Source organism: Vulpes vulpes, chromosome 4 (assembly GCF_048418805.1).
Source record: "Vulpes vulpes isolate BD-2025 chromosome 4, VulVul3, whole genome shotgun sequence".
Classification (NCBI taxonomy): domain Eukaryota; kingdom Metazoa; phylum Chordata; class Mammalia; order Carnivora; family Canidae; genus Vulpes; species Vulpes vulpes.
The window spans coordinates 78,416,273-78,443,984 of NC_132783.1; the positions used below are offsets into that span (position 1 = coordinate 78,416,273).

The 27,712-nt window shown below is 36.3% G+C and overlaps 1 protein-coding gene across 6 annotated transcripts in view; it reads right to left on the minus strand.

Moving 5' to 3' along the window:
- The window catches only part of CTNNA3 (catenin alpha 3), a 1,674,060-nt gene that overhangs the window by 1,465,118 nt on the left and 181,230 nt on the right, over window positions 1–27,712 (minus strand). For all 6 annotated transcript variants that reach the window (XM_072756138.1, XM_072756135.1, XM_072756140.1 and 3 more), the window contains exon 5: window positions 18,857–18,976. In XM_072756138.1, the coding sequence (XP_072612239.1) occupies window positions 18,857–18,976 (120 nt within the window). The remainder of the gene's footprint in view (window positions 1–18,856; window positions 18,977–27,712) is intronic.

The following is a 27,712-nucleotide window of genomic DNA, read 5'->3' on the forward strand; positions in this document are numbered from 1 at the left end:
AAGCATTCCAAGAAAAGGAAAAACCAGTGCTAAGGAGAAGATAGTAAACACATAATTATTATCTTTTTCTTAACGATTTTATTTATTTATTCGTGAGAGACACAGAGAGAGAGAAGCAGAGACACAGGCAGAGGGAGAAGCAGGCTCCCCACAAGGAGCCTGATGTGGGACTCAATCCCAGATTCCAGGATCACGCTCTGAGCCAAAGGCAGACGCTCAGGCATCCCAGCAAACACATAATTAAAACTTTCAAAAAAAATTACTAAAATTGTAGTACTTACATCTGCCCTACAATTGCTGATAAAGTCATCTCCTTACTGAGTCCATTGGCAATGCTACTAAGCTGGTCTAGACCAAGCAAATCACCTGACACATATTAAAATGAAAATTTAAGGAACCATTAAAAAAATCATCACAGAAACCTTCCCTCACCTATGCTTAATAATTCAAAAACCAGTGAAGTATTCATGTCCACTGAATAGACAAAAATGTTAATAACAGATTGCCCTAAATCTGAATGCAATCTGGAGATCCTTAAAACAATAAAAATGCTTGTATTTTCTGGAGGGTAGATCTACCATGAAAGAAGAGCCTTTCAAAGCCATACTTCTTTGGCCTTCTATTTTCAGAAACCTCACCTAGCCCAATCCATGAAAAAAATTCACAAAATGAATATTTTTATAGCATAGCTTTTATATTAGGAGTTTATTTTCATATACTTAACATACATTTGAGAAAAGATACATTTGTTTTCATTTATTTTCATGGTCATTTTTGGAGTTTTTATGATATCTGGTTCTTACTGGGAACAGAATGCCAGTTATTAATAATTAGTTGTAGGAAATACTCGATTCCCCTACTTCTTTTTTTTAAAGGTTTTATTTACTTATTTATGAAAGACAGACAGAGAGAGAGAGAGAGAGAGAGGCAGAGGCACAGGCAGAGGGAGAAGCAGGCTCCATGCAGGGAGACCGACATGGGACTCAATCCCGGGTCTCCAGGATCACGCCCTGGGCCGAAGGCAGGTGCTAAACCACTGAGCCACCCAGGGATCCCACGATTCCCCTACTTCTGTCAAGAACTGATACAGTTAAATAAGAGGGTTAGCTCACCTAAAATATTTCAGTAACTTAGCTATGAGCAATTGAAGAGAGATAGGACTGTTACTGGAGCAGATACAGCTCTGAATGAAGGTTGCAGTGGTGGTGTTTGGACCAAACTTTAGCAGGTTAATAACATGCTAGGAAGAAAACATGAGTAAGAAAATGTGAAAGTAGAGAGAAAACAGGCATTCCAATTGGAGCAAGGTCCTCAGAGGACAGAAGGAGATGGGGTTCAGGACACAGGATTATTCTGGGACACAAGAGGAAACTAAGTATAAGGAAAGGAGACTTGTGACACTGGTATCTGAAATAGTCACTGAAAGCCAACTATCCAAACCAGGTGAAACACTTCCCATAATGAAACTGTATTCCACTGAAGTAGAGATGAAGGGTTTTTTTTAAAATTGCTTTATGATTTGAAAGTTGCTAATAATTAGAGCTATTTAACTCAGCACAACATTTCTCTAAATGACATCACTGTGTCACAGCACTATTTTGGCTAAACTCCCACTGGTTTAATTTCAGAAACACCCTTTGAATAAAATGCCAAGTTAAAAAGAAGTAGCATCTCATGATTTCTTTAAAATAATTCAACTAATTTCAAAGGCATGCTTCCTGGAAAAGATTTGTAAGTTTCCTTTTATAGACTTGACCATAACGGAAGAGTACATCAGAGAAGGCGGCAGCAGCTACCGAACCACCCAGATTTAAGAGTACTTTTCTTTACACAATAAATAGGTTCCTGAGAAGTTCTTTATAAACTGAATTTGTAATATGGAGGCCATTTGGACCTGGAAAAACTTTATTCTGCCACTTACTATTTGGTGTGTTCTACAAGTCACCAAATAAGTTATATTCTTGCAATTTTCTTAAATTATTCCATTCTATCTATCCTGATCTGGCTGTCTCAGTCTGCCCCATCCATAAAGATGAACCAAGAATTGCCTCTTCTTGGGGCATCTGGGTGGCTCAGTTGGTTAGGTGGCCAACTCTTGATTTTGGCTCTCAGGGTCCTGAGATCAAGCTCCACATCAGGCTCTGCTCTGGGCTTGGAGCCCGCTTAAGATTCTCTCTCTCCCTCTCCCCCCTACACTACTCATATTCTCTCTCTCTCTCTCTCTCCCTCCCTCCCTCCCCCAAATAAATAAATAAATAAATAAATAAATAAATAAATAAATAAAATCTTGAAAAAAAAAGAATTGCCTCTTCTTTTTTTAAAAAAGTAAATTTTATTTATTTATTCATGACAGACACACACACACACACACAGAGAGAGAGAGAGAGAGGCAGAGACACAGGCAGAGTGAGAAGCAGGCTCCATGCAGGGAGCCCGACATGGGACTCAATCCCAAATCTCCAGGATCACACCCCAGGCCGAAGGTGGCACCAAACTGCTGGGCCATCAGGGCTGCCCAGAATAGCCTCTTCTATGAAATGCAATATTAACACTTGTATGGCATCCACTTGCTGTTGAACTTCACAGAGTAAAGAGCAGGTTAGTCTTATTTCTTCACTGGCTATGTGTATCAGAGTAAAGCTTGCCAGATTTAGCAAATAAAAATCAAACATTCCCAGTAACATTTCAAGTTCCAAAAAATAATGAATACTTTTTTAGTATAAGTATGTCCTGTGTAATATTTGGGACATACTTACTACTAATAAAATTATTTGTTGTTTATCTGAAATTCAAATTTAATTGGGTATACTATGTTTTATCCAGCAGCCCTAACCAAGATGCTTCATCTCCCAGCTGGCTATGGCAGAAGTAGAACACAAAACCCAAAGTAAATGATAAAATTTCAGGTGCCACACACACACACACACACACACCTAAATATCTGCTATATTTCTAAACATCACAATGCTCCCCCCATTCACTGCCAGATTTGGAACTTTATAGCAGATACAAATTTCACAGTCATAAACACTGATGTGTAACAATGTTAACTGGCCTTTTTTTTTCAGCCTTCTCAAGGTATAATTAATAAATAACTTATTTTTCTATAATAAAATTATTTTTTTTTACTCCAAGCCCTATTTCACTTAGGGCAGAAATTTTATTTAATTCTTTTCAAGTGAACTCAGCCCAATTCAGTGATTTCTCAGTCTGCTTAGTTTTATAATTCAATCACATTCAGGTTTAAATCCATCTCTCAGATTTGTCTTCTGATTCCCACTTCCTGAGGATGAGTCTAAAACACAGAAGAGTTCATGCAGCTGCCAACACAGGACAGCTGGGAAGATAGCCATCCTCACATCTACCCAGATCTGCCTTGGTCTTCACTGGCTACCTGTTCCTGAGGCAAATCCTCCCAACCCGCCTTTAGCACTAGGTAGCACTCACTCAAACGGCAACTGGGCAGTCCGCAGCCCTCCGAGTTCCCACTGCAAACTGTGGCACTGGTGATCTCTGAGGCCTGCTATAACTTCTCTCATCCATCTCTCTTTAATGTGCTGCCCTTGTCTCCTCTATGTCACCAAGCTCCCTCAGATGACTTCTATATCAGGCTATGGTCCCAAGGGAATTCTCTGATGCCTTCCATACTTTTTCAGAACTGAAAACAATTTCTGGTTTGAAAACACAATAAAAAAAAAAATACCACTCTGACACTAAGATCCCTAGAAGCCTTTCTCTTCCCAGAAGTTCAGATTAGACCTGGATTTCACTGTTTATCTCAGATTCTCCAAACTGCAAAGGAGTAAGTTATATCATCTCTCCCCACCTGAGGAAAGGGGGCAGGAGTGGCAGACAGTGGTAGAGGACATGAGCAGAAACAGACTACATCTAGGCTTGTTTTTCCTATCCAATTCTCCTTTCTTCCCCAGCTTAGAGGGTGTTCCCTGGCATGGTAGTGGATGGGGGAAAGACAATCTGGTTATACCTACTTGCCTCTTCCAGCAAGATATCAAGAATTGGCATTTTTCATTATCAAGGCCTGATTTGAAACTTCAGTGTGGGAAGTCCAGGAGGAAAATGGAAAAAAATGCAATGTGTCAAAGTAAAATTACACCATAAAATTTCACATTTTGCTTCTAAGACAGTACCCTGGATTCCATATTACCCAAATGCTAAACTTTTCCATATCATCTCCCTTATTAATATTCCTTTGGCAGGTACCATGTGCTCTTTAGATTGATTCTTCTACCCCAGACTCACTTATCCCTTATGGTGATGTGCTCATCCCTCGTCATCCTTGTTAAACTGTGTGCTCATGGCACTCCCTTCAGACATTCCTACTACCTGCACATGAAGCATTAGGCATTCTATTTCAGTCCTGTCATAAGAAATTAGGAAAATTTTGCTAGAGGTAGAGGTCAGGACCAACATGCTTGATCTTACGGACATTATCAAAATATAATGTGCTTTCACTCATCATTTCAAGGCTCAGGTCATCACCCTATAATAACATCCCCATCACATGATTATTGCAGAAATTAAACAAATTAAAAATCTACGCTGTATAGTAGGCATCCCCACAGCTTCAGACATAAGAAATATTCATTACTACAGAATGTCCAGTAGACACTGTTCTCCTAACATGCCAACCTCTCTGTCAAAATCTGCAAATGAACATTTATGTACACTAGAAGTCCCATTATTACATGAATAATCATCACCTATTGTTTATTAAAGTGTATTATTGCATAGTATGTTTCTTACATCAGAGCACCCTTGTAGAAAGTATTTACATAATGCTAAGAGTCTATCTTCTTTCCATAAACTCACTCTTTTTATACTTCTATTTTTTTTACAACTCCTTCTAGTAGAAAATGGTTTCCATGCATAAAGAACACAGCTTTTGTCTTGCTGTGTGACAGAATTATATATGCCTTTTTATTTTCAGCAGACTAGGCTCACACAGTGGTGGGGATTTATTCATGAATATATGGCTTGTGTTAGTGCTTAGGAGGAAGATAAGTTTTAAAAAATAATAAAGTACTTTCTGCCTTTACTGAATCCAAGTTCTGGGATTTTATATAATTTAATTCAGTACCTCATTTTTTAATGTATTTGCCTTAAATTAAGATAAATACCATATGATTTCACTTATATGTGAAATGTTTTTAAAATGAACAAATAAAAAATACTCTTAAATACAGAGTATAAACTGGTGGTTGTCAAAGGGAAGGAGGGCAGGGGGTTGGGTGAAATAGAAGGAGGTTAAGAGGTACAAACTTTCAGTTATTAAACAAATAAATTTTTTCATGGGGGGCACGTGGATGGCTCAAGGGTTGAGCATCTGCCTTTGGCTCAGGTAATGATTCTGGGGTCCTGGAATCGAGTCCCGTAGCGCCAGGCTCCGCACAGGAAGCCTACTTCTCCCTCTGTCTATGTCGCTGCCTCTCTCTGTGTGTCTCATGAATAAGCAAATAAAATCTTTTCTAAATAAATAAATAAATTTTCTCACAGAGATGAAAAGTATGGCTCAGGGAATATAGCCAATAATGTTGTGGCAATAATATGGTGACTATACTTACCATGGTAAGTGTGAGTGCTGAGTAATGTATAGAATTGTCAAACTACTATATTGAACACCTAAAACTAATGTAACATTGTATGTGAACTAGACTTCAATTACTAACTTTTTGTTAACAATAGAGTGTCATGGGCAAATAAAACACTCTTGTTTTTACTTGTCCAAATTGAGTTAAACATGGCTGTGAAATCTTTTATCAGTCACTATTGGGGTTCTGCCCAGCTCCATTAGGTCAAAAATAAAATCCAAACTTCCCAAATTACTGCATAGTAATTTTGAGTTTCCTTTTTAGCAGGAAGTTCTCACCCCCAGTTATTTACTCCAGCCCCGATCTAACAGAAGCTTTGGTAAAGCCAATTTTTAGAGTTTTGTCAGTTAACAAGAATATTCATACAGATGGCTAGATATGAAATGAGTTATTGTTCTGAGAACATGATTATCTGTTAAAAATAAATTTTTAATTGCTTAATATGTAACACAATGAACTGAATTATTAGCATCATCCTAATTCCATCAATTTTGGAATATAGTTCACAAAAAGATGTAGCAAATAAGAAATGTGTGTCATGTTTTTTCATTAATAATCATAAGCTATACAGGGGCACCTGGGTGACTCAGTGGATTAAGTGTCTAACTCTTGATTTTGGCTTGTCATGATCTCAGGGTTGTGAGATCAAGCCTGATGTTGAGGTGTGGAGCCCACTTAAGATTCTCTCTCCCTCCCCCTTTGCTGCCCTCCCTGTGCTTGCTCACATGCTTTGTCTCTTTCTCAAAAAAAAATTTTTTTAAATAATCATATCCTATATATATTATTTCTGATGACTAGAATTCTTCTGATACACAATTATTTTCAGAGGATTCCTAGGGAATATACATTTCACTTAAACATGCTATATATCAGTCTTAATTACATTTTCTTCTATAATTCTTTTTTTCTTTATAAAGGGTGGGGGTGGGGGTGAGGGAGAAACAAAGAGAAACGGAGGGAGAGAATCTTAAGCAGGCTCCAAGCCCAGAATGGAGCTGGACCTGGAGCTCAATTTCATGACCCTGAGATCATGACTTGAGCCAAAATCAAGAGTCAGATGCTTAACCAACTGAGCCACCCAGGTGCCCCTCTTTTATTATTTGTGCGACTTGTCTCTTCAGATTATTGGTCTTCAATGTAAATATATTTTAATGCCATATTTCATAAAAATGTTACCAGTATTCTTCATTTATCCTAAAACTACTCACAGTTACTCATATCCTTCAGTATCCCCAACAGTTTTTAGTCTTAAAGTGTGTTCATTGATCTCAGGTCCCATAGAGAAACATATGCAAAAACTATGTACATTAAAAATGTACAATATATAATAATAACATCTATCCCACTTATACCAACATTGTTGAAAATTGTTGTTTTCAGTTTTTTATATTGATATCCTAGTGACATTAAGAAATTACTAATTTTCAATAGCAGCAAGGTGCACAAAGTTCTTATTATCAAGGATAAGAAATAAACCTTCCAAAACTTCTTAAAAATACAGAGTAATTAAGATATCAAGACATTTTCTAGGTCTGCAGGGCCAGATTTTTGGAGCAGAAGAAAATGCATAGCCATTGATACCAGTCATTCATTGAGCACCACATGTTCACAAGCGCTAACTTACTTAGTATACATTACTTAATACAGAATCTAATTTAAGTTTCCTTCCCTTCATAAACAATCTACCACTGGTATAATTCTATTTTCTGTTTCAGTGATCCCATTCTAACCCATTATTTTCATGGTCAAATATCTTAAGTATCGTAAGCCAGGAATTAAATACTCCCTGTTTCTGGACAGATTTCAGAATTTCCAAATAAATCATTTCTTCTAAGTTTAAAACAAAGTTCAGGTACATTTAATTCATTCACTTCAGTTCAGTCTAGGTTTAATGTTACTCATGTCTTAAATAAAACAAACATAATTCCTCAGTTGTTAAAGGAGTTTAACCTTAAGTATTCCTACCCCAACTATATGGTATAGACAGACATATGTTTTTATAAGAGTGAGCAAAAGGCAAGCTATAACTTTCTGCTCAATATTTTCTCAATACAGCACATTGATGCTTACCAAAAATTCTCTTTACTTATATATGACACATCGTGTCACACCCCAGGACTTGCTGCTCTGACCCAAAGTGAGAAGTGATGCCTTTACCCTGAGAAAATGAGGCTCACTGAGCTTACACTCAAAAGCTGATAAAGAAGCCCCAAAACTTGGGAAATTTACCAGAGTAAGTTACCATATTTAGTTTCTCTAAATTTACACATGATGATTATCAAAAAATGTCAAAAGTATCCTAGCTATTTTTTATAGCTCCCTTCATTAATGTATTTTTTTCTCTTTCAAATCTTTCTTCAAATTTTTCCTTCATAATGTCAGCTTCTGTGACATTAAAAGCCCCCTTTTTTTAATGACTCTAACATGGAAGCTGGGAAAAAGACCAAAACTCAATAACCTTTAATTTTACAAATATTAATTTAGGATGAAGACATAAATGTATAACTATCAGTGATGAAACATGGTGGACCATTTCCTTCTTCTGCGCCAATGAAAGTACCAAGAAAGACTTCAGTAATTCCCAGTGTGTGAATGGAGAGCTTAGCACAAAAGAGATAAATACCAATATCTAAATCAGAATCAGGAAGTAAATAATTTCTTCACTAACGGTAAAATTAAAACAAAATATAGAACTTAAATTCAGTGTGCACATACACACACACACACACACACACACAGAGCCCTCAATATAATCAAAACAGTTTCATCCCATAATCTAAGTACCTCCTATCAACAATCAGCACCACACTTGGAAAACCAGCTACAGGTTAGCTGTTGATGCTGTATGGATACAGCCACAGATCATTACCTACCTAATTGTGTATATATCTAATAGGCTCATACAGCTCTTTTGGAACAAAGGTTTTATAATGGAGTAAATGATAAATACTTAACTATGGTGAAACCAGATGCTATAATAATATGAGCAGCATTTATAGAGAGAATATTAGCATGTATTAATGTTGTATATTACAACAAAGAAAAAATGAGATTCATAAAAATACAGTTAAGGAGAAGAATGCAATGTATATTACAGGTTAATTGTGATATATTGCTAAAATCCCATACGTGATACGAAATATATCAAGCAAAATATGGTTAATAATTTGGTCAATGAAAAGAAATGTCAGCTGTCCATAAAAGAAAGAAAAGCTATATACAATGTGAAAATTCAAAGACATCCTATCTAAATAGTAATAGGACTCTGAAGAATATTCATTAGATTAATTTGTATATATTTTGTGTCAATTCAAACCTAAGTGTATGGAAGAAAGCCTATGCATATGTATACCCTTGTAAATCACTGACCAAGATGTAGAGCAAAGCAGCCATGTTGCTCCACCTTCTGGTGGTACTTCCCCTTACCTAGGTGTCTTTCAGTATGTGTTTCTACTGCTGTCACATTTACAGCATGAGATAAAAAAAAAAAACATAAAAGCTGATTAGCTTCATTCTAAATAGAAAGCTTAAAACTGTCCAAATATGGTATTTTAGAGAGCAAAAATCGAGTATGCTTTAAAAAAAAATAAAGGAATAAACTGAATTTTTCATTACATATTAAATTAGCCCTCAGGCAATCAGCCCCTAACAAACAAACAACTTAACATCTACAACAGGCTGCATGATTGGTGTATGCATGTTTAAAGCTCACTGTCAGCAAAACTGTTGGCCTCATCTTAGCTACATCAACACTTCCTTTGAATTTTAGCCAATAGAGCTTTAGGCGCTCCAAGCACTATTAACACAGAGAGCTATAACTGTAGCAGTAATCTTTTCACCTGACAAGGATGCAGTAACAGTCCCTGTGATGTTTCTGATTGTGAAGCACAGGTAGAGAGACACACTTAGATACACAAATTTAACAAGAATATGCTTGAGATTCTAATTTTCTTCAGGTTTGTGGTAGGTATTTGACTGAGCTTGCTTTTCTGGAACAAAGGCTGCTAATACCAGCTGGTCCCATGGTCAGTTTGGCAAAGTCAGAGTGGACGCTGCAGGGCTAAAATACTACATTCTTCCTCTTCTTCAGCTCCTTGTACCTTAGATTCAATTGCCCTCATATTCAATCTATGCTTTCACTTGCGGCAAAGATTTGTGAAGAACAACTTCTATAACTGCTAAAATATGTAATCTACAAAAACATAAAATTTATGGGCATGAGCATGTCCTTTCACATGACAGAACACCAAAGTAAGCTATGTAATTTGTGATAAAGGGTATTATAGTAAAGGATAGCAATATTTTTTATGTCCTACAAAAGATACAAACCTTACTACTAGATCATCATTCAAATTCAAAATATTTACTAAGTACTTACTAAGTTCCAGGGACTGTATTAGACTTCTGCAATACAACTGGAAATAATACCCTCCTGCAATTTATTATTTAAACTCCCTTCATACTCAGTGTGGTCCCTACGTCAGCAGTATCATTGAGGATCATCATCATTGAGGAGGTTGTTTGACTTTCCTGTATTACTCCAAACCTACTGAATCAAATTGTGCATTTCAAAAAAATTTCCCACATGATTTGTATACATAATAAGATTTGGGAAGCACTGGTTTAGAAGGCATTGGTTTGGAGGACACATGATCTAGAAATTGTCAAAGAAATCAAAATCCTTCTGCAATAAAAGAAAAAATGATATGGATTTCTTTAAGATTTTATTTATTTATTCATGAGAGACACACAGAGAGAGGCAGAGACATAGGCAAAGGGAGAAGCACACTCCTCACAGGGAGCCCAAGACAGGACTTGATCCCAGACTCCCAGGATCATGACCTAAGCCAAAGGCAGATGCTCAACCGCTAAGCCACCCAGGAGTCCCCAAAATGACGTTTTCTGTATTATTTGTATACCTGTGTATTGAAGTGATTGAGCTAGATGATGTTTATAATTCCTATCTCTCCTAAAGTATTGTGATATTACTGTATTGTCTTTTATTTTTTAAAAAATGTCACTACTGAGTGACCTGCATTTATAGGCATCTCGATATCTAACAGTATACACATAAATTTAGGTGTTCAAAGTATCCATATCTACATTCAGTATACAAACCAGAGATACCGAAGGATCAATACACATATTATGCTGACTTATGCTAAAGGACTCACAAAAGAACCAAAGAAAATGTCACTCCCTATTATTGCCCCTGTTCTGCCATTAGCAAAGTATGTAGCCTTGTACAGGATATCTCCATGGGCCTCATTTTTCTCCTCTCTAAAATAAAATAGTTGGGTTAGACAAATTCCAAAGATTCCTTAGTTTAAGGGATTGATTCTCATATGCCTTCTTTAGTCTGCATCATATGCTACCACAGCTCATAGTCCTTGGAGGGAAAATCTATCATTTTTGTACACACAGATCATTTTCAAGCTACAAAACAGACTACAGAAGATATCTTTTCAGATTTAACTCTTTTAGGACTTTAATTCTTCATCAATAACCAACTTTTATTGACAATCTTATGGACTTAGGTATATCAATATAAGACATGCACAACTAAGTGCCATATTGATGCAAACACTAAAGTTTTTTAGCACCCTGAAATTCCTATCAGCATTGTAAATTTTGAAAACAACCCATAACAAAGCATTAACTATTTCAATAAGCATTCCCCACTATAAAGTAGCTATAAGCTGCCCATGAGGCAAACTATCATAGCAAACAACCTTGTAAAAAATTAATAAATCTTCTCTGGTCCATGAAAATCAGCTAGTATATGCCTGATTCAACAGCTTTCTACCTAAGTGCCACCAATAAACTGAACCCCAGAGACAGATGGAAATAGAATAGCAAACCTTAGAATTTAAAAGATGTTTTCATGTTTGTACTTTACTAATTAATTAGAAGACACCTACTTGTCATGACTATTAACTATGTCCAAGGTGGAAATCAAATTTTAGAAGGAGAACCAATATACAAGATACATCATTTTGATTATTTGTTTTTAAATAAAGGATGAGATTCTTACATAAAAGTCCATAAGGTTTTTAACTTCAGACTATAACTATAGAAAAAGAAATTACCCCATAAAGATCTGAAGTTTATGAAGTAGTGAAAATGATTGTATGGCTATTGCAATAAGCTAGAAATTAAGAAATGTGAATATTAATTCTGAATCTGTTACTGACTTGGAATGACCTTGAATGATGTATCCAACCTTCTCTCTCTGTACCAGAAAACTGAAGAATAAATGTAATACCAACTTTTTTTTTCTGTGAGACAAACTGTGTGCAACTGAATAAAAATGGAATTGCATCTATAGTGGATAAAATGAAACATGTTGGGGTTGATGAACTTTGGTGTAGCACAATCTTATAATTCAACATTTTTAATACCTGTGTGATGAATTTTTAAATAATATCTGAAATGTTTTGGGATCTTCAGAAACAGTTTTATAAACGGCATAATCATTTTACTTCATTGGGCAAGTAAGAACCAGAATACCATCTAAGGTAGACATGAAAATTTTAATGTAGCAGTCTTTGGTTGACTTACTCTTAAAAGGAGCAATTCAATCAAAACTCTTCCAAGAGAGTTGGATTAATTACAGAACAAGGAAAGGAAGGATCTTCTCCCAATTGAGGTATTAACATATTTCATCTAGCAAAAACCACTGAGGTGAATCTATTGCTTCTAGAACTATTGTTCTAGAAGCTTATTACTTCCTGTTAATGTTCATTTAGCCCCCAACTACACTCTTCCTTAGCCCGCATCTGAATAATTCCAAATACATAGGTACTTTACTTTTTTATATATAAATTTATTTTTTATTGGTGTTCAATTTTCCAACATATAGAATAACACCCAGTTCTCATCCCATCAAGTGCCGCCCTCAGCGCCCGTCACCCAGTCACCCCCACCCCCCACACACCTCCCCTTCCACCACCCCTAGTTTGTTTTCCAGAGTTAGGAGTCTCTCATGTTCTGTCTCCCTTTCTGATATATCCCACTCATTTTTCTCCTTTCCCCTTTATTCCCTTTCACTATTTTTTATATTCCCCAGAATGAGACCATATGTTTGTCCTTCTCCGATTGACTTATTTCACTCAGCATAATACCCTCCAGTTCTTTTTTTAAAGTTTAAGTAAAACATATTTACAACTTCCATTTTAGTGTTAATGTGATGGGAAGTTTGTCTACATTATATTGTCCTTATAGATAAGCAACTCCTAGTGCAATATCATTGCATATCCCTTATCCTAAATTATCTATAACATTTTTATTGCCATAGGTCTTTACACTGCTGAAGACAACTACTGAGATTCATCAACTTCCTCTTCTCTATATGTTATAGTACAACAACAACAACCTAACACTGTTCAGTTTTGTCTTGCTAAGCATTGATTTCAGAAGACCACTGTTGTCTAGTGTCCTTAGAGTCCTTGAATTTCAAGATAAGCTTAGGATCATTCTCTATGTGGTAAGTCATTATCCATCTGGAATTTTATTTTTCAATGCAAGGGTGTTAACCTACAGTCATTCTTATTAAATAATTTTTTTCTAATTTATTTCTAATTTTCCTCATTGATAAGGCATCATTTTAAATGCAATTCTTATCCTACAAAGTATTATGTACCCTCCTGGTATGGGAGTTATCTGAAGGGATTACTCTGCTCAGTAAAAGAAAAGAGCTGTGGTTCATTCTCGAACATTATCACTAAAGAGAGAACAATATTGTTTTGAACAATACCACCCGGAATCACGAGGGAAATTTAGGTATATAGGATGTAATTATTACACGAGCTGGAATTTGGCAGAACATTGGGTCTAAGACCTTATTTGCACCTCAGATTGCCATGGCACAATACTCAGGACTCTTATTTTACTGCCCATCAAGAGATCACAAACACATTAGAAGCAAATAATGCAACTCCTTTCTCAAAAGGTACCAATAGTTTGTGTGTGTATGTGTGTGTTTTTGTCACACAGACCTCCAAACCCTACATCACATATGTCCAGAAACATTCCATCTGGTATGTTCAGAACAGTGCTGGACCTTATGAGCAGTACAAAAGTATACAGAATAGAGAGCATATTCTTATGGAACTTACAAACAATTATGGAAGATGACTTATGAGAATAACACAAAAAAACATTATAATAACCATCACTTTTACTAACCACATGCCAGGCATGGTGCTAAGTTGTTTATATACTGATTCCTTTATGTACTTTAAAGGATTTAAAGCATTTATGTATTTTATGCTTTATTTTTTTTAAGATTTTATTTATTTATTCATGAGAGACACAGAAAGAAGCAGAGAGAGAGGCAGAGACAGGAGAAGCAGGCTCCATGCAGGGAGCCCAATGCAGAACTCGATCCCAGGACCCTGGGATCATGCTCTAAGCCAAAGGCAGACGCTCAACCACTGAGCCACCCAGGCGTCCCATATATATTGTTTTCTTAAAACAGGCTATAAGTTAGGTATTATTTTCCTAACATTTTAAAAAAATAACTATGGTACCCAAGGTGGTACAAACAGTCTAATTAGATCTGGCTGACTAAAAGCCATACTCTAACTTGCATTATGTGGCTCTTCAATAAGTGTAAAAGCAATAAGATGCTAAATTGTATGATACAGATAAAAAACTAAGAATGGCAAAGAAGGAAGAGTTTACATTTTGACTAGAGGTCACTGGATAAAGTGTCATGAGGGAGGCTAGACTTTAGTTCTGCGTTAAAGAATGATTAGCAATTAAATAAGCAAATAGAAAAGGTTCAAATGCTCTAAATACCAAGTTTTATAAACCTTGTGAAAAAGGGCACAAGGCCAGAAAAGCATGGCATGATTAGGGAGACGAGAGAGCAGGGTAAGTGATGTGTTCCAACATGGATGCATATCTGAAGTACAGAATTTTAATTTTACATATTTTCACATTACTATGTAAATGTGCTTTAGTCTACATAATGTTTGACTCAATAATGTCAACTTTAATTTATACCAAAGGACTTCAGAAGCCTCTGGAAAAGGGATGTGTCTTATAATGCTGTTATAAGTATTAAGGGTAGAAAAAGAAAAGAAGGAATTAAATTCGAGTACAGATTATCAAACTTTATTTTATTTTTTTCCGCAAAACCAAAGCCTCAAGGAAATTTCTTCATTTATAACCTCTCAAATTAATACGTAAATCTGGGCTCTATATAATAACTGAAGCTTACTATTGCCATTCCTATGTAACATTAACCAGGAAGATAAAAACCAAATAGTCAAAGCAGATAAATGCCAAGATTGCATCTCCAGATAGTAAAAACTGAAAAAGGCTCCAGATTCTCAGGCTAATCTTGCTTTGTCATCTGGTTACTTTCAGGCTGATTGATCCTAGAAAACCCATCACCTCATCTATCAGAGCTCCTCTTACCTTTTCCAACCAAAGCTATTTTCAACATTAGTCTTTTTGACAGTAGGAAAATGGAGAGATGCTTGTGCCCCAACTTAAAATATAGCCCAAGGAATTGTTGAGGTATAAGCACTCACTCTTAAAAAAAAAAAAAAAAAAAGAAAAAGAAAGAAAGAAAAGAAATAGCTAAACTCACACTTAAGAGAGAAAGTACAACAACTCCAAAAAAGAAAGGTAAAAAAGATTAGAGCAAAGTACTCCAGGGATCTCTCTGACCCGGTGGGGGGGGGGGGTGGGGGGGGGGTGGGGGGGGAATCTCTCAAAATAATGCTTAAAATGTCATAGAAAGGAACAGAAAATAAAATCTAATGAATGAGTCCAAGAAAATAATTATAATCAATTCATTGGTCATCCATAATTCATAGTTAAGGTAATATTAACATTTTGTTCTTGTTTAATGAAATGGATGGAAAATGATGTCAGGAGAAAACCTAAATAATAAATAAGGCAAGGGATGATCTACCAACCTTTGACATCCGGGAAGCCAAAGTGTTAATGGCCTACTGAATTTTAAAAGTACGGTAAAACACATCAATACTAATTGCCCATAATCTGAGACCAAAACTTTGGGCATGCTTCCTTGTTCATAGTAACAATAGCACCAACAAGTATTTATTGAACATTTGCCATGGGTCAGATACTGTTGTGAACATTGCAGAGAACACAGCATTGAAGATGACAGACGAGGCTCTGTCCTTATGGAGCTAGGTGCTGTCACAAAGAGGAATGATAAATATGGTTGGACCAGGGAACAAACCATGACTAATTCTCTGGTACAAAGAATCCTGCCTTATAAGGCAAAATCTTTCTTGCTGAATTGCAATTTTACAGAGACCTGAATTTTTTCCAGTAGGAGAAATTTAGACTTGTGTGTAATAGGTTTGGAGGTCTTTTAAGGGGTGGAGTTGGAGATAAAAGGCAAATCCTGTTAAGTCAGAGAAGAGTTGACAGTGTTCGGACACTTTGAACACTGTCCATCCTAATTCACAAGAATTCTTCTGTGGCTTGGTATAGAACTTGGTTAATACTACAAATTTCTAGGAAGCTCTGCTACATTTGGAAGCAAAATGGGAAGTAAACAAAATTTTTCTTTGCTATTTCCTGCCATCTCCCTCATGTGCTGTGTCTTCTTGTATTCCTCTCCTTTTTTTCTACCTCTTTTTCTATTTTGAGATTTTTAAAAATTCTTCAAAAATCAATGTTTGCATTTACTATACTATTTTCCCCGGTCTCACTCTTAATATCCCTTCAGGGAGCCAGGCAGGGGGGACAATAAAGTGAAGGGTACACAGTATAAAACCAAGTACAGTTTAATTTCTCTCGCTTGATCTCTCTTGTCATATCCCTGTAAGTTCCTCTCCCTTTTTTTTCATCACTCTTTAGTCTCTGACTTTTTCTCTACTGTACCACCCTTTCTACCTTCTCCAAGTAGGAAAAAATGGTCATTAGAGAGGGAAAGCTGGAGTTGTGTAATACAAAAGGATTGACAGTATGTTATGTGTGCAGTTACATTCATTTCATGAGGATTTGTCCCTTTGAGCTTAAAACACTGCCTTGTGTCAATAAGTTTCACTAGAACCATGGTTACTAGACATAACACTCAGAAGATTGTGAAGATAAAGTTGTACGCATTTTCTTAGCTGTTTATTCTTTCAAAAATCCTTTTATATTTTTGTGTATATTGAAAAATTTGCATGAGAGAAAGAGAGATGGAGAGAGAACCGGCCTTGTTTTGCCTCTCACAAGGTACCCACTTTCCAAAGTCTCCTTAAGCCCTTGGCCTAGAATCCCTAAAGTTGCCTTCACACTGCATGCCTAGACCTCCTCACTTTCCTATCTCCTGAGCTTGGCTCCCTACAGGGATGCTAGGAATGAGACCGGGCAAATGTCCAGGTCCAGAGTCAGACTGATTTAGATTTGAAACCCATCTTTATGTCTTATTAGCTCAGTAACCTTAGACAAGTTATTTAACTCTCTTAACAGTTTTCTCACCTTAAAAACGGTGCTCATAAAACCATCTACATTATATTGTTATCAACATTTGATAATCTGATCCATAAATGTATTAATCACAATGTGTGGTAATAATTGCCATTTAATAAATAGTATATATATATCATTTATATATACACAAATGTACCTACATTTATATCCCATGCGCCCATCTTTTCTTCACATACACGTGCAATTTACTTATCTGTCCTCCATGCCATTCAGGCAGAGTCCTGCCCTTCTGCCCTTCAAGCATTCGCATTTTTCCAAATTCACAATTAGCTAATGTAAGAATCTAATCAATGAAAATATGCTAATAAGAAAGAAAAAGAAAAAGACAGTGACTACGGCCTGCCAACTCAAATATCCCTCAGTGGTAAAATATGGCTCTTGGAAACAAAACTGTACTAAAAATTGCATAGGCCAGAGCAGTGACTTATAGTGTGAATTTTAAGTAGCACCACTTGGAAGATTTCTGTAGTAGCTCTCTGGAGCTGTGGCCACTTCTGTTACATGTGCTAATAACAGAAGCCATCACTAATTTTAAAATAATAAAACTTAAATGGATACTGTGTCCTTTTTCATATAAACCTTTTTCATATAAAGTACATGCAGAGATACTCCATCTACCCCAGAGCATTCTACAAAACAAACATAACTCATAGGAAAATAAGGCAATGGGATGGCTAAAATGCTCATGTAATATCGGTGATAAAGCAAAACCTAGAACAAAATTCTCTTTTCAAGCCAATATTTCTAGATCATATGACAGTAATGTTATAAGGTGTAACAAAAAAGAAGCCTAGCTTTGAAAACTGTCCAAAAGATTCAAAATCTGCGAATTAGGCAATGGCAAGAGAGTCACACCTATTGCCACGCTAACAGGAAAGACTTAAATAATGGACTCAGTGCCTGGCCATGCGAGTCAGCCACTTAGTCATTTTTCTAGACGCTATCCATCATTGAACACATTCCCGAATTTCATGCAACCTAATTTAAACGTCTATCTGGCTGTTCTGATCGGAATAAACATTCAATCAAGGTAAAAGCTTGACAACCCTGACACCTAGTGGCTGTGAAGAAAATGGTGATGATCAGCTTGGGAAAATTAGCTAGCTAGTTACTGTGGCAATATCTCACAAACACATAAAATTTAATGATTACTAATATTTTTTAAAAATACTATTTCAGAAAGCAACACTATAAAAGTATATTTTGCTCTTTATTTATTTGGAGGTCTATACAAGGAAGCTAAAAGACCTGCATTTGTAAAGCATATTTTCCTTCAACCTTACACATCTAGCAAAATTCCACTAACCTTCAGAAATCAAACAAGAAAACTAAAGATTGATTCATTTTGGCATATTCATGATTATTTCCCTTAATTTTTATGTACATATACATCCTTTTCCTGACCATCAAGTGGTTTTTCTTCTCAAGTATCCCCTTGTCAAATGTAAAAGCCATCTGGCCAGGTCATCACAGAGGTTTCCTTTATGACATTGAGGCAGCCTTAGTCAAAGAGTAGTTATATCTTCACAAACTAGCAGGAGTTTTCTTTAAAATAAGTATAAGGACACATGTGGAAACCCCCAAAATGCACATCTAAAAACAAGGACCACAAAGAATGCTTCAGGAAGCCATATGAATGCAGCAGGTCAGCACAGCACGGCACAACCTATTTCTGCCCTAAATATTAGAAGATAAGTCTCCCCAGATCCACTTAAACCCGACAGGCAGGAATGGCAGGAAGCATAAAGTGTTCATCTCCACCAAGGAGAGTCTCCTACCTGCTGACGTTTGAAGGCTAAATAATCCAGATTTTCCAGCTCCTTTCCAAGCTTCTGATAGGTTTTCTGGAGATCAGATTTATTGGAAACATTTTTAAGAGATTCAAATGTTCTTTGAAACTGAAATTGAAAACAAAGGAAAATAATTAAATAGCAGTACATTTTTCTCAAATGCTTAACTACCCAAAACAGAGAAATAGTCCACACTGAGCCTCAGTTTCTCTCACTCATAATAGAGATAAAAAAATGCTAATTGCCTTTCAATGAAATAAGAAAACTGATTATAAAGAATTAGAAACTGTATTATAGGGATCCCTGGGTGGCGCAGCGGTTTGGCGCCTGCCTTTGGCCCGGGGCGCGATCCTGGAGACCTGGGATCGAATCCCACGTCGGGCTCCCGGTGCATGGAGCCTGCTTCTCCCTCTGCCTATGTCTCTGCTTCTCTCTCTCTCACTGTGTGCCTATCATAAATAAATAAAATTTAAAAAAAAAAAAGAAAGAAACTGTATTATAAGTAAAACCAACATTATTATATGAATGGGAAGCATGTTTAGTCTTCATTCCAACAAAAGAACATACTGCATTTAAAAAAAAATCTGTGTTTTAGAATACAGTGCTACTTTTAAGAAAAAAAAATTGTGATGAATGTACAACTTCAAATCATAAGGAAGTATTAGAGCGCTCACATTCTAATCATGGAAGCAAATACATGTAAAGGTAGTTACTTGCCTCGGTAGAAATATCTATGCAAAATAAGCACCCTACAAACTTCAGCCAGGAAGATCTCTCAGATATTATATTTTGAGAAGGAAAGAAAACTAACATTTTGGTGATCAAAGCATATGCAGCACGTTCAGCAAACATTTATTCATTTCTGCTCTATAACACAGATGAGTTATAAAATCAGTTCTGCTGAATCAGAATGCTTCTGCTCATTTTTAAGTCAGATACTAGATAAACACAAAGGAGACAAATTGCAGTAGATCACAGAATATTCTGCTGCTAATAATTAATTAAGCAAAGGGAGCTCACACGAAATTCAATTCTTGGTTTATTTTAGTAAATTAGAACATACTTTGGAAGATTAGTGATTGAAAATGTCAAGTAATGTCACTAGCAATGACATTTGCATTTGCTCTCTCTTCATGTCATTTACTTCCCATATTCTTACTGCGTGCCTTTAGACAGATTTCTACAGATAGAAACTTCACCATCTTAAATACAGCAGAATTCCACTGTGACTATGATGCTTTGAGACAGGCTAATAAGATTTTATAGAATATTATTAAGTTTCCAGGGAAATGATTTGACCCTTACCATCCAAACTCTATGGAATAAGTCATATTATAATGGCATTCTATTGAATTAAATCCTCAATTTCATGAAAGCAACATGTTTATCTCAATCCAAAATGACAGAGGAAAAAGAAATGGGAAATAACAGTGCTAAGCTTACACAGCTACAGTAAATTAAATTCAACAAATAATCTTTTAGAACCTACTATGCACAAGGTACTATGAATATAAAACATATTTCCTACCCTAAAGGAACTTACAAGCTACAAGGAACTAGACATGAAACTCAGAAATGGGAAAGACGTTGACATTTATTGAGTGCCTGCTCAGTGCCAGGTACTTTGTGCTTTTTTTTTTTTTTTAAGATTTTATTTATTCATAGAGACACAGAGACAGAGAGAGACATAGGCAGAGGGAGAAGCAGGCTCCATGCAGGGAGCCTGATGTGGGACTGAGATCCCAGGATCCTGGGATCAGGCCCTGAGCCGAAGGCAGACAGGCAGGCGCTGAACCACTGAGCCACCCAGGCATCCCTGCTTCGTGCTTTCCAAATTAATCCTATTTCTCTCCCCCATTCTACAGTGAGTAAACTAGCACTCAGAGAGTGTAAACTGGGTTTTTATTACAATGTTTATGCTCTTTCTACTATACCACTAACTCTAACAAAAGGCAAGGTAGTAAAGAGAGTACAAAAAGAGAGAGAGAGAGAGAGAGAGAGAAAGAGATAAAAGCAATGTGCTAAAATAGAAAAAAACTCATTATACCAATCTAGGGACTCAGGCTACACAGAAGACATGAAGCAATCTAAATTGGGCTTCAAATGAAGGACAAGTTCTCAGAGCCTTAACTGGGAACAGGTTCTGCCTATCAGTTTAAACATAGCCAAAGTCTGCTCATTTTCCCCCTTTTACAGCACAGTAAACAAATTTATCTTGATATAATTATAATGACTTTTATATTAATCATCTATCATGTTGTGTGATCATTCTGTGCCTTGCCCATTTCTTGGTCCCTTTTCACTACATTCAAATGGAAACACCAAATCTAATATTCTAAACAATTTAAGTAATTTTATCTACAATTAATATAAACTATTTTACCAATCTGTTAAATTCTAAACACTTTATTTTCCCTGAAAAACATTAGCTCTACTTCTTAAATATATTTTCTCCACATTTATTTCTGTAAAGCTTCAAATAGGAACTTTAAGATAAACACATTCATTAATCTTCAAAATAAAAACCATGAAAACCAAGCAATATGCCCAGGGCCAAAGAAGAAAGGAAGAAAACCCAGCAAGAATACATCATCACAAAATATTTCTATGAAAGATCAGTTTGTGTAGAGACTTTTAAGTTTGATCTTTCATTATCAAGACTCACACTCTTCATTTATTGATACCAAATAGCTCAAAGTACTCAAACTATGATGATTCGTTTATTTAAGTAGATTTTTTTTCCCATACAACAAATAATTGTCAAGGAGAGGTCATACAGTATCTGTAGTATACTTTAGGTTAGATCCCTACTAAACACACTCCATTTCTCTCTATGTGTGTGCGTGTGTGTGTGTTGTGTGTGTGTATTTAAACATGCTAAAGAGTAAAAGCAATAATTTTACCTTGCAGATAAACAATGCTGATGTACAAATGATAAAAATAAGACAATGATTAAAGTGAGTTTTAGAGATTTTACTTTTAAGAAATTAGATGTTGACTTCATTTGAGGATTTTTCATTCCAATAGGCCACTGTACTTGATCACTGAAATAGACCTCTTGAGATTTTCTCATTAGTTCAGTGCATTGCGATTTCATTATGTTGACTATATCTCAAAATAAATGATCTCTCAGTTGAAGATATGTTGGGAAAGGAAGCAGAATTAATTGAAGAGATTTTAACTTTCTTAGATATTACTTGTTCAAACTTTTGAGTGGAAATTTAAAATAAGCAAAGAAGCCCCAATAATTTATTGAACATTAAATTTATCCTGTGTTAATTTTTTCTCTTGTCAGAATATTCAAATATAAAAAAAAGCCAAGTGAATAAACCTGACCATCAAACAAGCCTAGAAGTGTTCTAAAACTGCCAAAACTGAATATCAATATGGTCTCTGGATTAAGAAACAAATGCACATTCTGTCCTATCTGACTACCTTATCAAATATCACAGGGTAGACAAGACAAAAATGAGAAGATGCAAACATTATCTCTAAGCTCAAATTTTGCTATTAAAATAAGCACTGTAAATACTTCCAGTGTGTTTTCTCATCAAATTCTTTTCTGTTCAGATTTTAGTTCAGGATGGCAATGTAAGAAAGTCTTGAATTCACATCCTCCCACAGACACACTCAAACGACAGCTATATATGGAACAATTTCCTCTGGAAAAAAACTAAAAACTAGCAGAGCAACCACTTCACATCAAGCAAATGAGAGGCAAACCATATCAAAGCAGGTAGGAAAGGCTGAGATACAATCTCACCATAAACCCCATATCCCCAGAGTGGCAACCCACATTTGGGAGGAAACTTGAAATCCACAGCTATTCCCCGAGTGTTTTTTTTTTTTTTTTTTTTTTTTTTTTTTTATTCCCCGAGTGTTAAAGGGATTGTACACCATGTCAGGCATGCCAAAATTTAAGACCAACACCTGAGAAAAACCTAAAACAAGTGGCTTTGAAGACCAATGGGGCTCATGCCCACAAGATCCACAGGGCTGCGGCACCCTGAGAAAGAGCTGTATGCAGCAGCTCCTGGGTGGCTCAGTCAGTTAAGCACCCGACTCTTAATTTCAGCTCAGATCATAATCTCAGGGTCATGAGACTGAGCCCCACAGTGAGTGGGCTGTGAGATCAGTGGGGAGTCTGCTTGAGATTTTCTGTCTCCCTCTCTCTTTGCTCCTCCCTCCCTCAAAATAAATAAATAAATCTTTAAAAGAAAAAAACTCTCCTCAGCAGGGAGTTCAAACCAGGCCTGATCCCAGGACCCCAAGATCATGACCTCATCTGAAGTTAGATGCTCAACTGACTGAGCCACCCAGGTATAACATTTCCTTTTTTTTTTTTTTTTTTTAATTTTATTTATTTTTTTTGAGGAAGAGAGGAGAATCAGCCCTTTGAAAAGCATCCCAACTGTATGTGAAGACTCATTTGCCAATTTTATTTTATTTATATTTTAATTCCAGTATAGTTTTAACAATGTTACACTAATTTCAGGTAGACAGTATAGTGATTCAACAATTCTATACATTACTCAGTGCTCATCAAGATAAATGTACTCTTGGAGTGCCTGGGTGGCAGAGTCAGTTGAGCATCCAATTTGGTGTGGTTCAGGTCTTGATCTCACAGTCATGTGACCAAGCCCTGCCACTGGTTCCACACTCAGTGCAGAGTCTGCTTGAAATTCTCTCTCCCTCTCCCTCCACCCTCCCCACCACATACTCTCTCTCTCTCTCAAAATATAAATAAACCCTTAAAAAAAAGTATACTCTTAACCTCCATCATCTATTTCACCCATCCCTGGTAATCACCCACCTCCATCTGGTAATCATCAGTTTGCTCTCTATAGTTAAGAGCCTGTTTCTTGGTTTGTCTCTTTTTTCCTTTGTTTGGGTTTTTTTTTTAATTTTTTTTTTTTTTATGATAGTCACAGAAAGAGAGAGAGAGGCAGAGACACAGGCAGAGGGAGAAGCAGGCTCCATGCACCGGGAGCCCGATGTGGGATTCGATCCCGGGTCTCCAGGATCACGCCCTGGGCCAAAGGCAGGCGCCAAACCGCTGCGCCACCCAGGGATCCCTGTTTGGGTTTTTTTTAAGTCATTTCCATTCCAGTTAACAGAATGTAATATTAATTTCAGGTGTACAATATAGTGATTCAACAGTTCCATATAAAACCCAGTGCTTATCACAAGTGCACTCCTTAATCCCCATCACCTGTTTCAGCCACCTGCCCACCCATCTCCCTCCATCAGTTTGTTCTCTATAGTTAAGAGCCTGTTTCTTGGATTATCTCTTTTTTTCTTTCTCTCCACTCATTTGTTTTGTTTCTTAAATTCCACATATGAGTGAAATCATATGGTATTTGTCTTTCTCTGATTTGTTTCACTTAGTATAATACTCTCTAGCTCCAGTCACGTCATTACAAAAGGCAAGATTTCATATTTTATGGCTGAGTAATATTCCATTGTATGTATATGCCACCTCTTCTTTATCCACCCATCAGCTGATGAACACTTGGGCTATTTCGACAGTTTAATTATTGTAGATAATGCTGTTATAAACATGAGGGTGCATGTATTCCTTTCAATTAGTACATTTGTATCCTTTGGGTAAATAGCTAGTAATGCGATTGCTGGATCATAGGGTAGTTCTATTTTAAACCTTTTAAGGAAACTCCACACTTTTTTCCACAGTGGCTGCACCAGTTTGCTTTCCCACCAACAGTACAGGAGAGCTCTCCTTTCCCGACTGCCTCAGCAACACCTGTTGATTCTTGTGTTGTTGATATTAGCTATCCCAACAGGTGGGAGGTGTTACCCCATTGTGGTTTTGATTTGTATTTCCTTGATGATGAGTGATTTTGAGTATCTTTTCATGATGTCTGTTGGCCATCTGGCTGTCTTCTTTGAAAAAATTTCTCTTCATATCTTCTGCTCATTTTTTAATTGGATTATGTGGGTTTGGGGTATTGAGTTTTATAAGTTCTTTATATATTTTGGGGGTTTTTTGTTTTTTTTTTAATTTTTTTATTATTTATTTATGAGAGTCATACAGAGAGAGAGAGAGAGAGGCAGAGACATAGGTAGAGGGAGAAGCAGGCTCCATGCACCGGGAGCCTGATGTGGGATTCGATTCCGGGTCTCCAGGATCGCGCCCTGGGCCAAAGGCAGGCGCCAAACCGCTGCGCCACCCAGGGATCCCTCTTTATATATTTTGAATACAAATCCTTTATCAGATATGTCATTTGTAAATAACTTCTCCTATTCCATGGCTGCCTTTTAGTTTTGTTGATTATTTCCTTCATTGTGCAGAAGCTTTTCATTTTAATGAAGTCCCAAGAGTTTATTTTTGCTTTATTTCCATTGGCTCAGAAGTTGCTCTGGCCAATGCCAAAAAAGTTACTGCCTGGTTCTCTCCCAGGATGTTTATGTTTTCAGCTCTCACATTTAGGTCTTTAACCCATTTTGAATTACCTTTGTGTATGATATAAGAGTATCATCCAGTTACATTCTTTTACATGTTGCTATCTAGTTTTTCCAACACCATTTTAATCCACTGGATATTCTTTCCTGCTTTGTCAAATACTAATTAACCATATAGTTCTGGGTTTCTGGGTTTTCTATTTCTGTTCCACTGATCTACAATGTCTATTTTTATGCCAGTACCATACTATTTTGATTTGTACAGCTCTGTAATATAACTTAAAATCCAGAATTGTGATGCTTTAAGCTTTGTATTTCTTTATCAAGGTTGCTTTAGCTATTTGAGGTCTTTTGTAGTTCAATCCAAATTTTAGGATTGTTTATTCTACCTCTGTGAAAAATGCTGTTGGTATTTTGATAGGGACTGCATTAAATGTGTAGATTGCTTTGGATAGTATAGACTTTTTTTAAGATTTTACTTATTCATGAGTGACACAGAGAGAGAGAGAGAGAGAGAGGCGCAGAGACATAGGCAGAGGGAGAAGCAGGCTCCATGCAGGGATCAAGCCCTGGACCGAAGGCAACGCTAAACCGCTGAGCCACCTGGACCGCCCTAGTATAGACATTTTAACAATATTTGTTCTCTCAAACCATGAGCATAGAATTTCTTTCCATTTCTTTGTGTCATCTTCAAGTCCTTTCACCGGTGTTTTATAGTTTTCAGAGTACAGATCTTTTGGTTAGCTTTATTTCTAGGTATCCTGTTTTAGTGCAGGTGTAAATGGAATGGTTCTTAAATTTCTGTCTCTCCTGCTTCACTATTGGTGTATAGAAATGCCACAGATTTGTGTATGTTAATTTTGTATCCTTGACTTTACTGAATTCATTTATCCATTCTAGCAGTTTTTTGGTGGAATCTTTTGGGTTTTCTATATATATAATCTGCAAGTGGTGAAAGTTTTACTTCTTCCTTGCTTGGATTGTTGTATTTTTTTTTTCATCTTGGTGGAAAAAACCATCCTAGCCTCAGTGTGGCTAGGACTTCCAGTACTATGTTGAACAAAAGTGGTAAAAGTGGACATTTCTGTCTTGTTCCTGACTGTAGAGGAAAAGCACTCAGTTTTTCCCCATTTAGGATGCTATTAGCTGTGGGTTTTTCACATACGGCCTTTATTACTATCCCTACTTTCTTGAGGCTTTTTTGTTTTTATCAAAAATGGATGGTGTACTTTGTCAAATACTTTTTTTAATATTTTATTTATTTATTATGAGAGACACAGAGAGAGACAGAGGCAGAGACATAGGCAGAGGGTAAAGCAGGGTCCATGCAGGGAGCCGGATGTGGGACTCAATCCCAGGTCTCCAGGATTACACCCTGAGCCAGAAGGCAGACACTTAACCACTGAGCTACCCAGGCGTCCCGTCAAATACATCTACTGAAATAATCACCCGGTTTTTATCCTTTATTTTACTAATGTGATGTATCAGACTGATTGATTTGCAAATATTGAACCATCTTTGCAACCCAGGTATAAATCCCACTTGGTCATGGTGAATGATTTTTTTTTTTTTTTTGCTTGTTTTTTGTTGAGAATTTGTGCATATGTGTTCATCAGAAATATTGGCCTATAGTTCTCTTTCTTTTGTGGTGTCTTTAATCTGGCTTTGGTATCAGGGTAACGCTGGCCTCACAGAATGAATTTGGGGGTTTTCCTGCCTTCTCTATTTGTTCAAATGTTTGAGAATAGGTATTAACTCTTCCTTCAATGTTTTTAGAGTTCACTTGCGAGGCCATCTGGTCCTGTAATTTTGTTTGCTAGGAGTTTTCTGATCACTAATTTCTTTGCTAATAATTGGACTGTTCAGGTTTTCTATTTATATGTTTCTAGGAATTTATCCATTTCTTCTAAGTTGTCCAATTTTTTGGAATATAGTTTTTCATAATATTATCTTAATAATTGTATTTTCATGCTGTTATTGTTTCTTCTCTCTCATTTGTGATTTATTTGGGTCCTTTCTCCTTTTTTTTTTTTTTTATGTCTGGCTAAAGGTTTATCAATTTTATTGATTTTTTTTTTCAAAATACATTTCCCTGTTAGGACCACTTTTGATGCTTCCATAAGGTTTTGGGCTGTTGTGTTTTCATCTTCATTTGTGTCTGTGTATTTTATTATTTCCTCTTTCGTTTCCTTTTTGATCCATTCACTATATAGTGGCATGTTATTTAGCCTCCATGTATTTGTGGCCTTTCCAGATTTTTTCTTCTGGTTGATTTCTAGTTTCATAGTATTGTGGTCATAAAAGATGCATGGTATGACTTCAATCTTTTTGTATTAGTTGAGGGCTGTTTTATGACCTAATATGTGATCTATTCCAGAGAATGTCCCATAGGTACTTGAAAAAAATGTGTATTCTCCTGTTTTA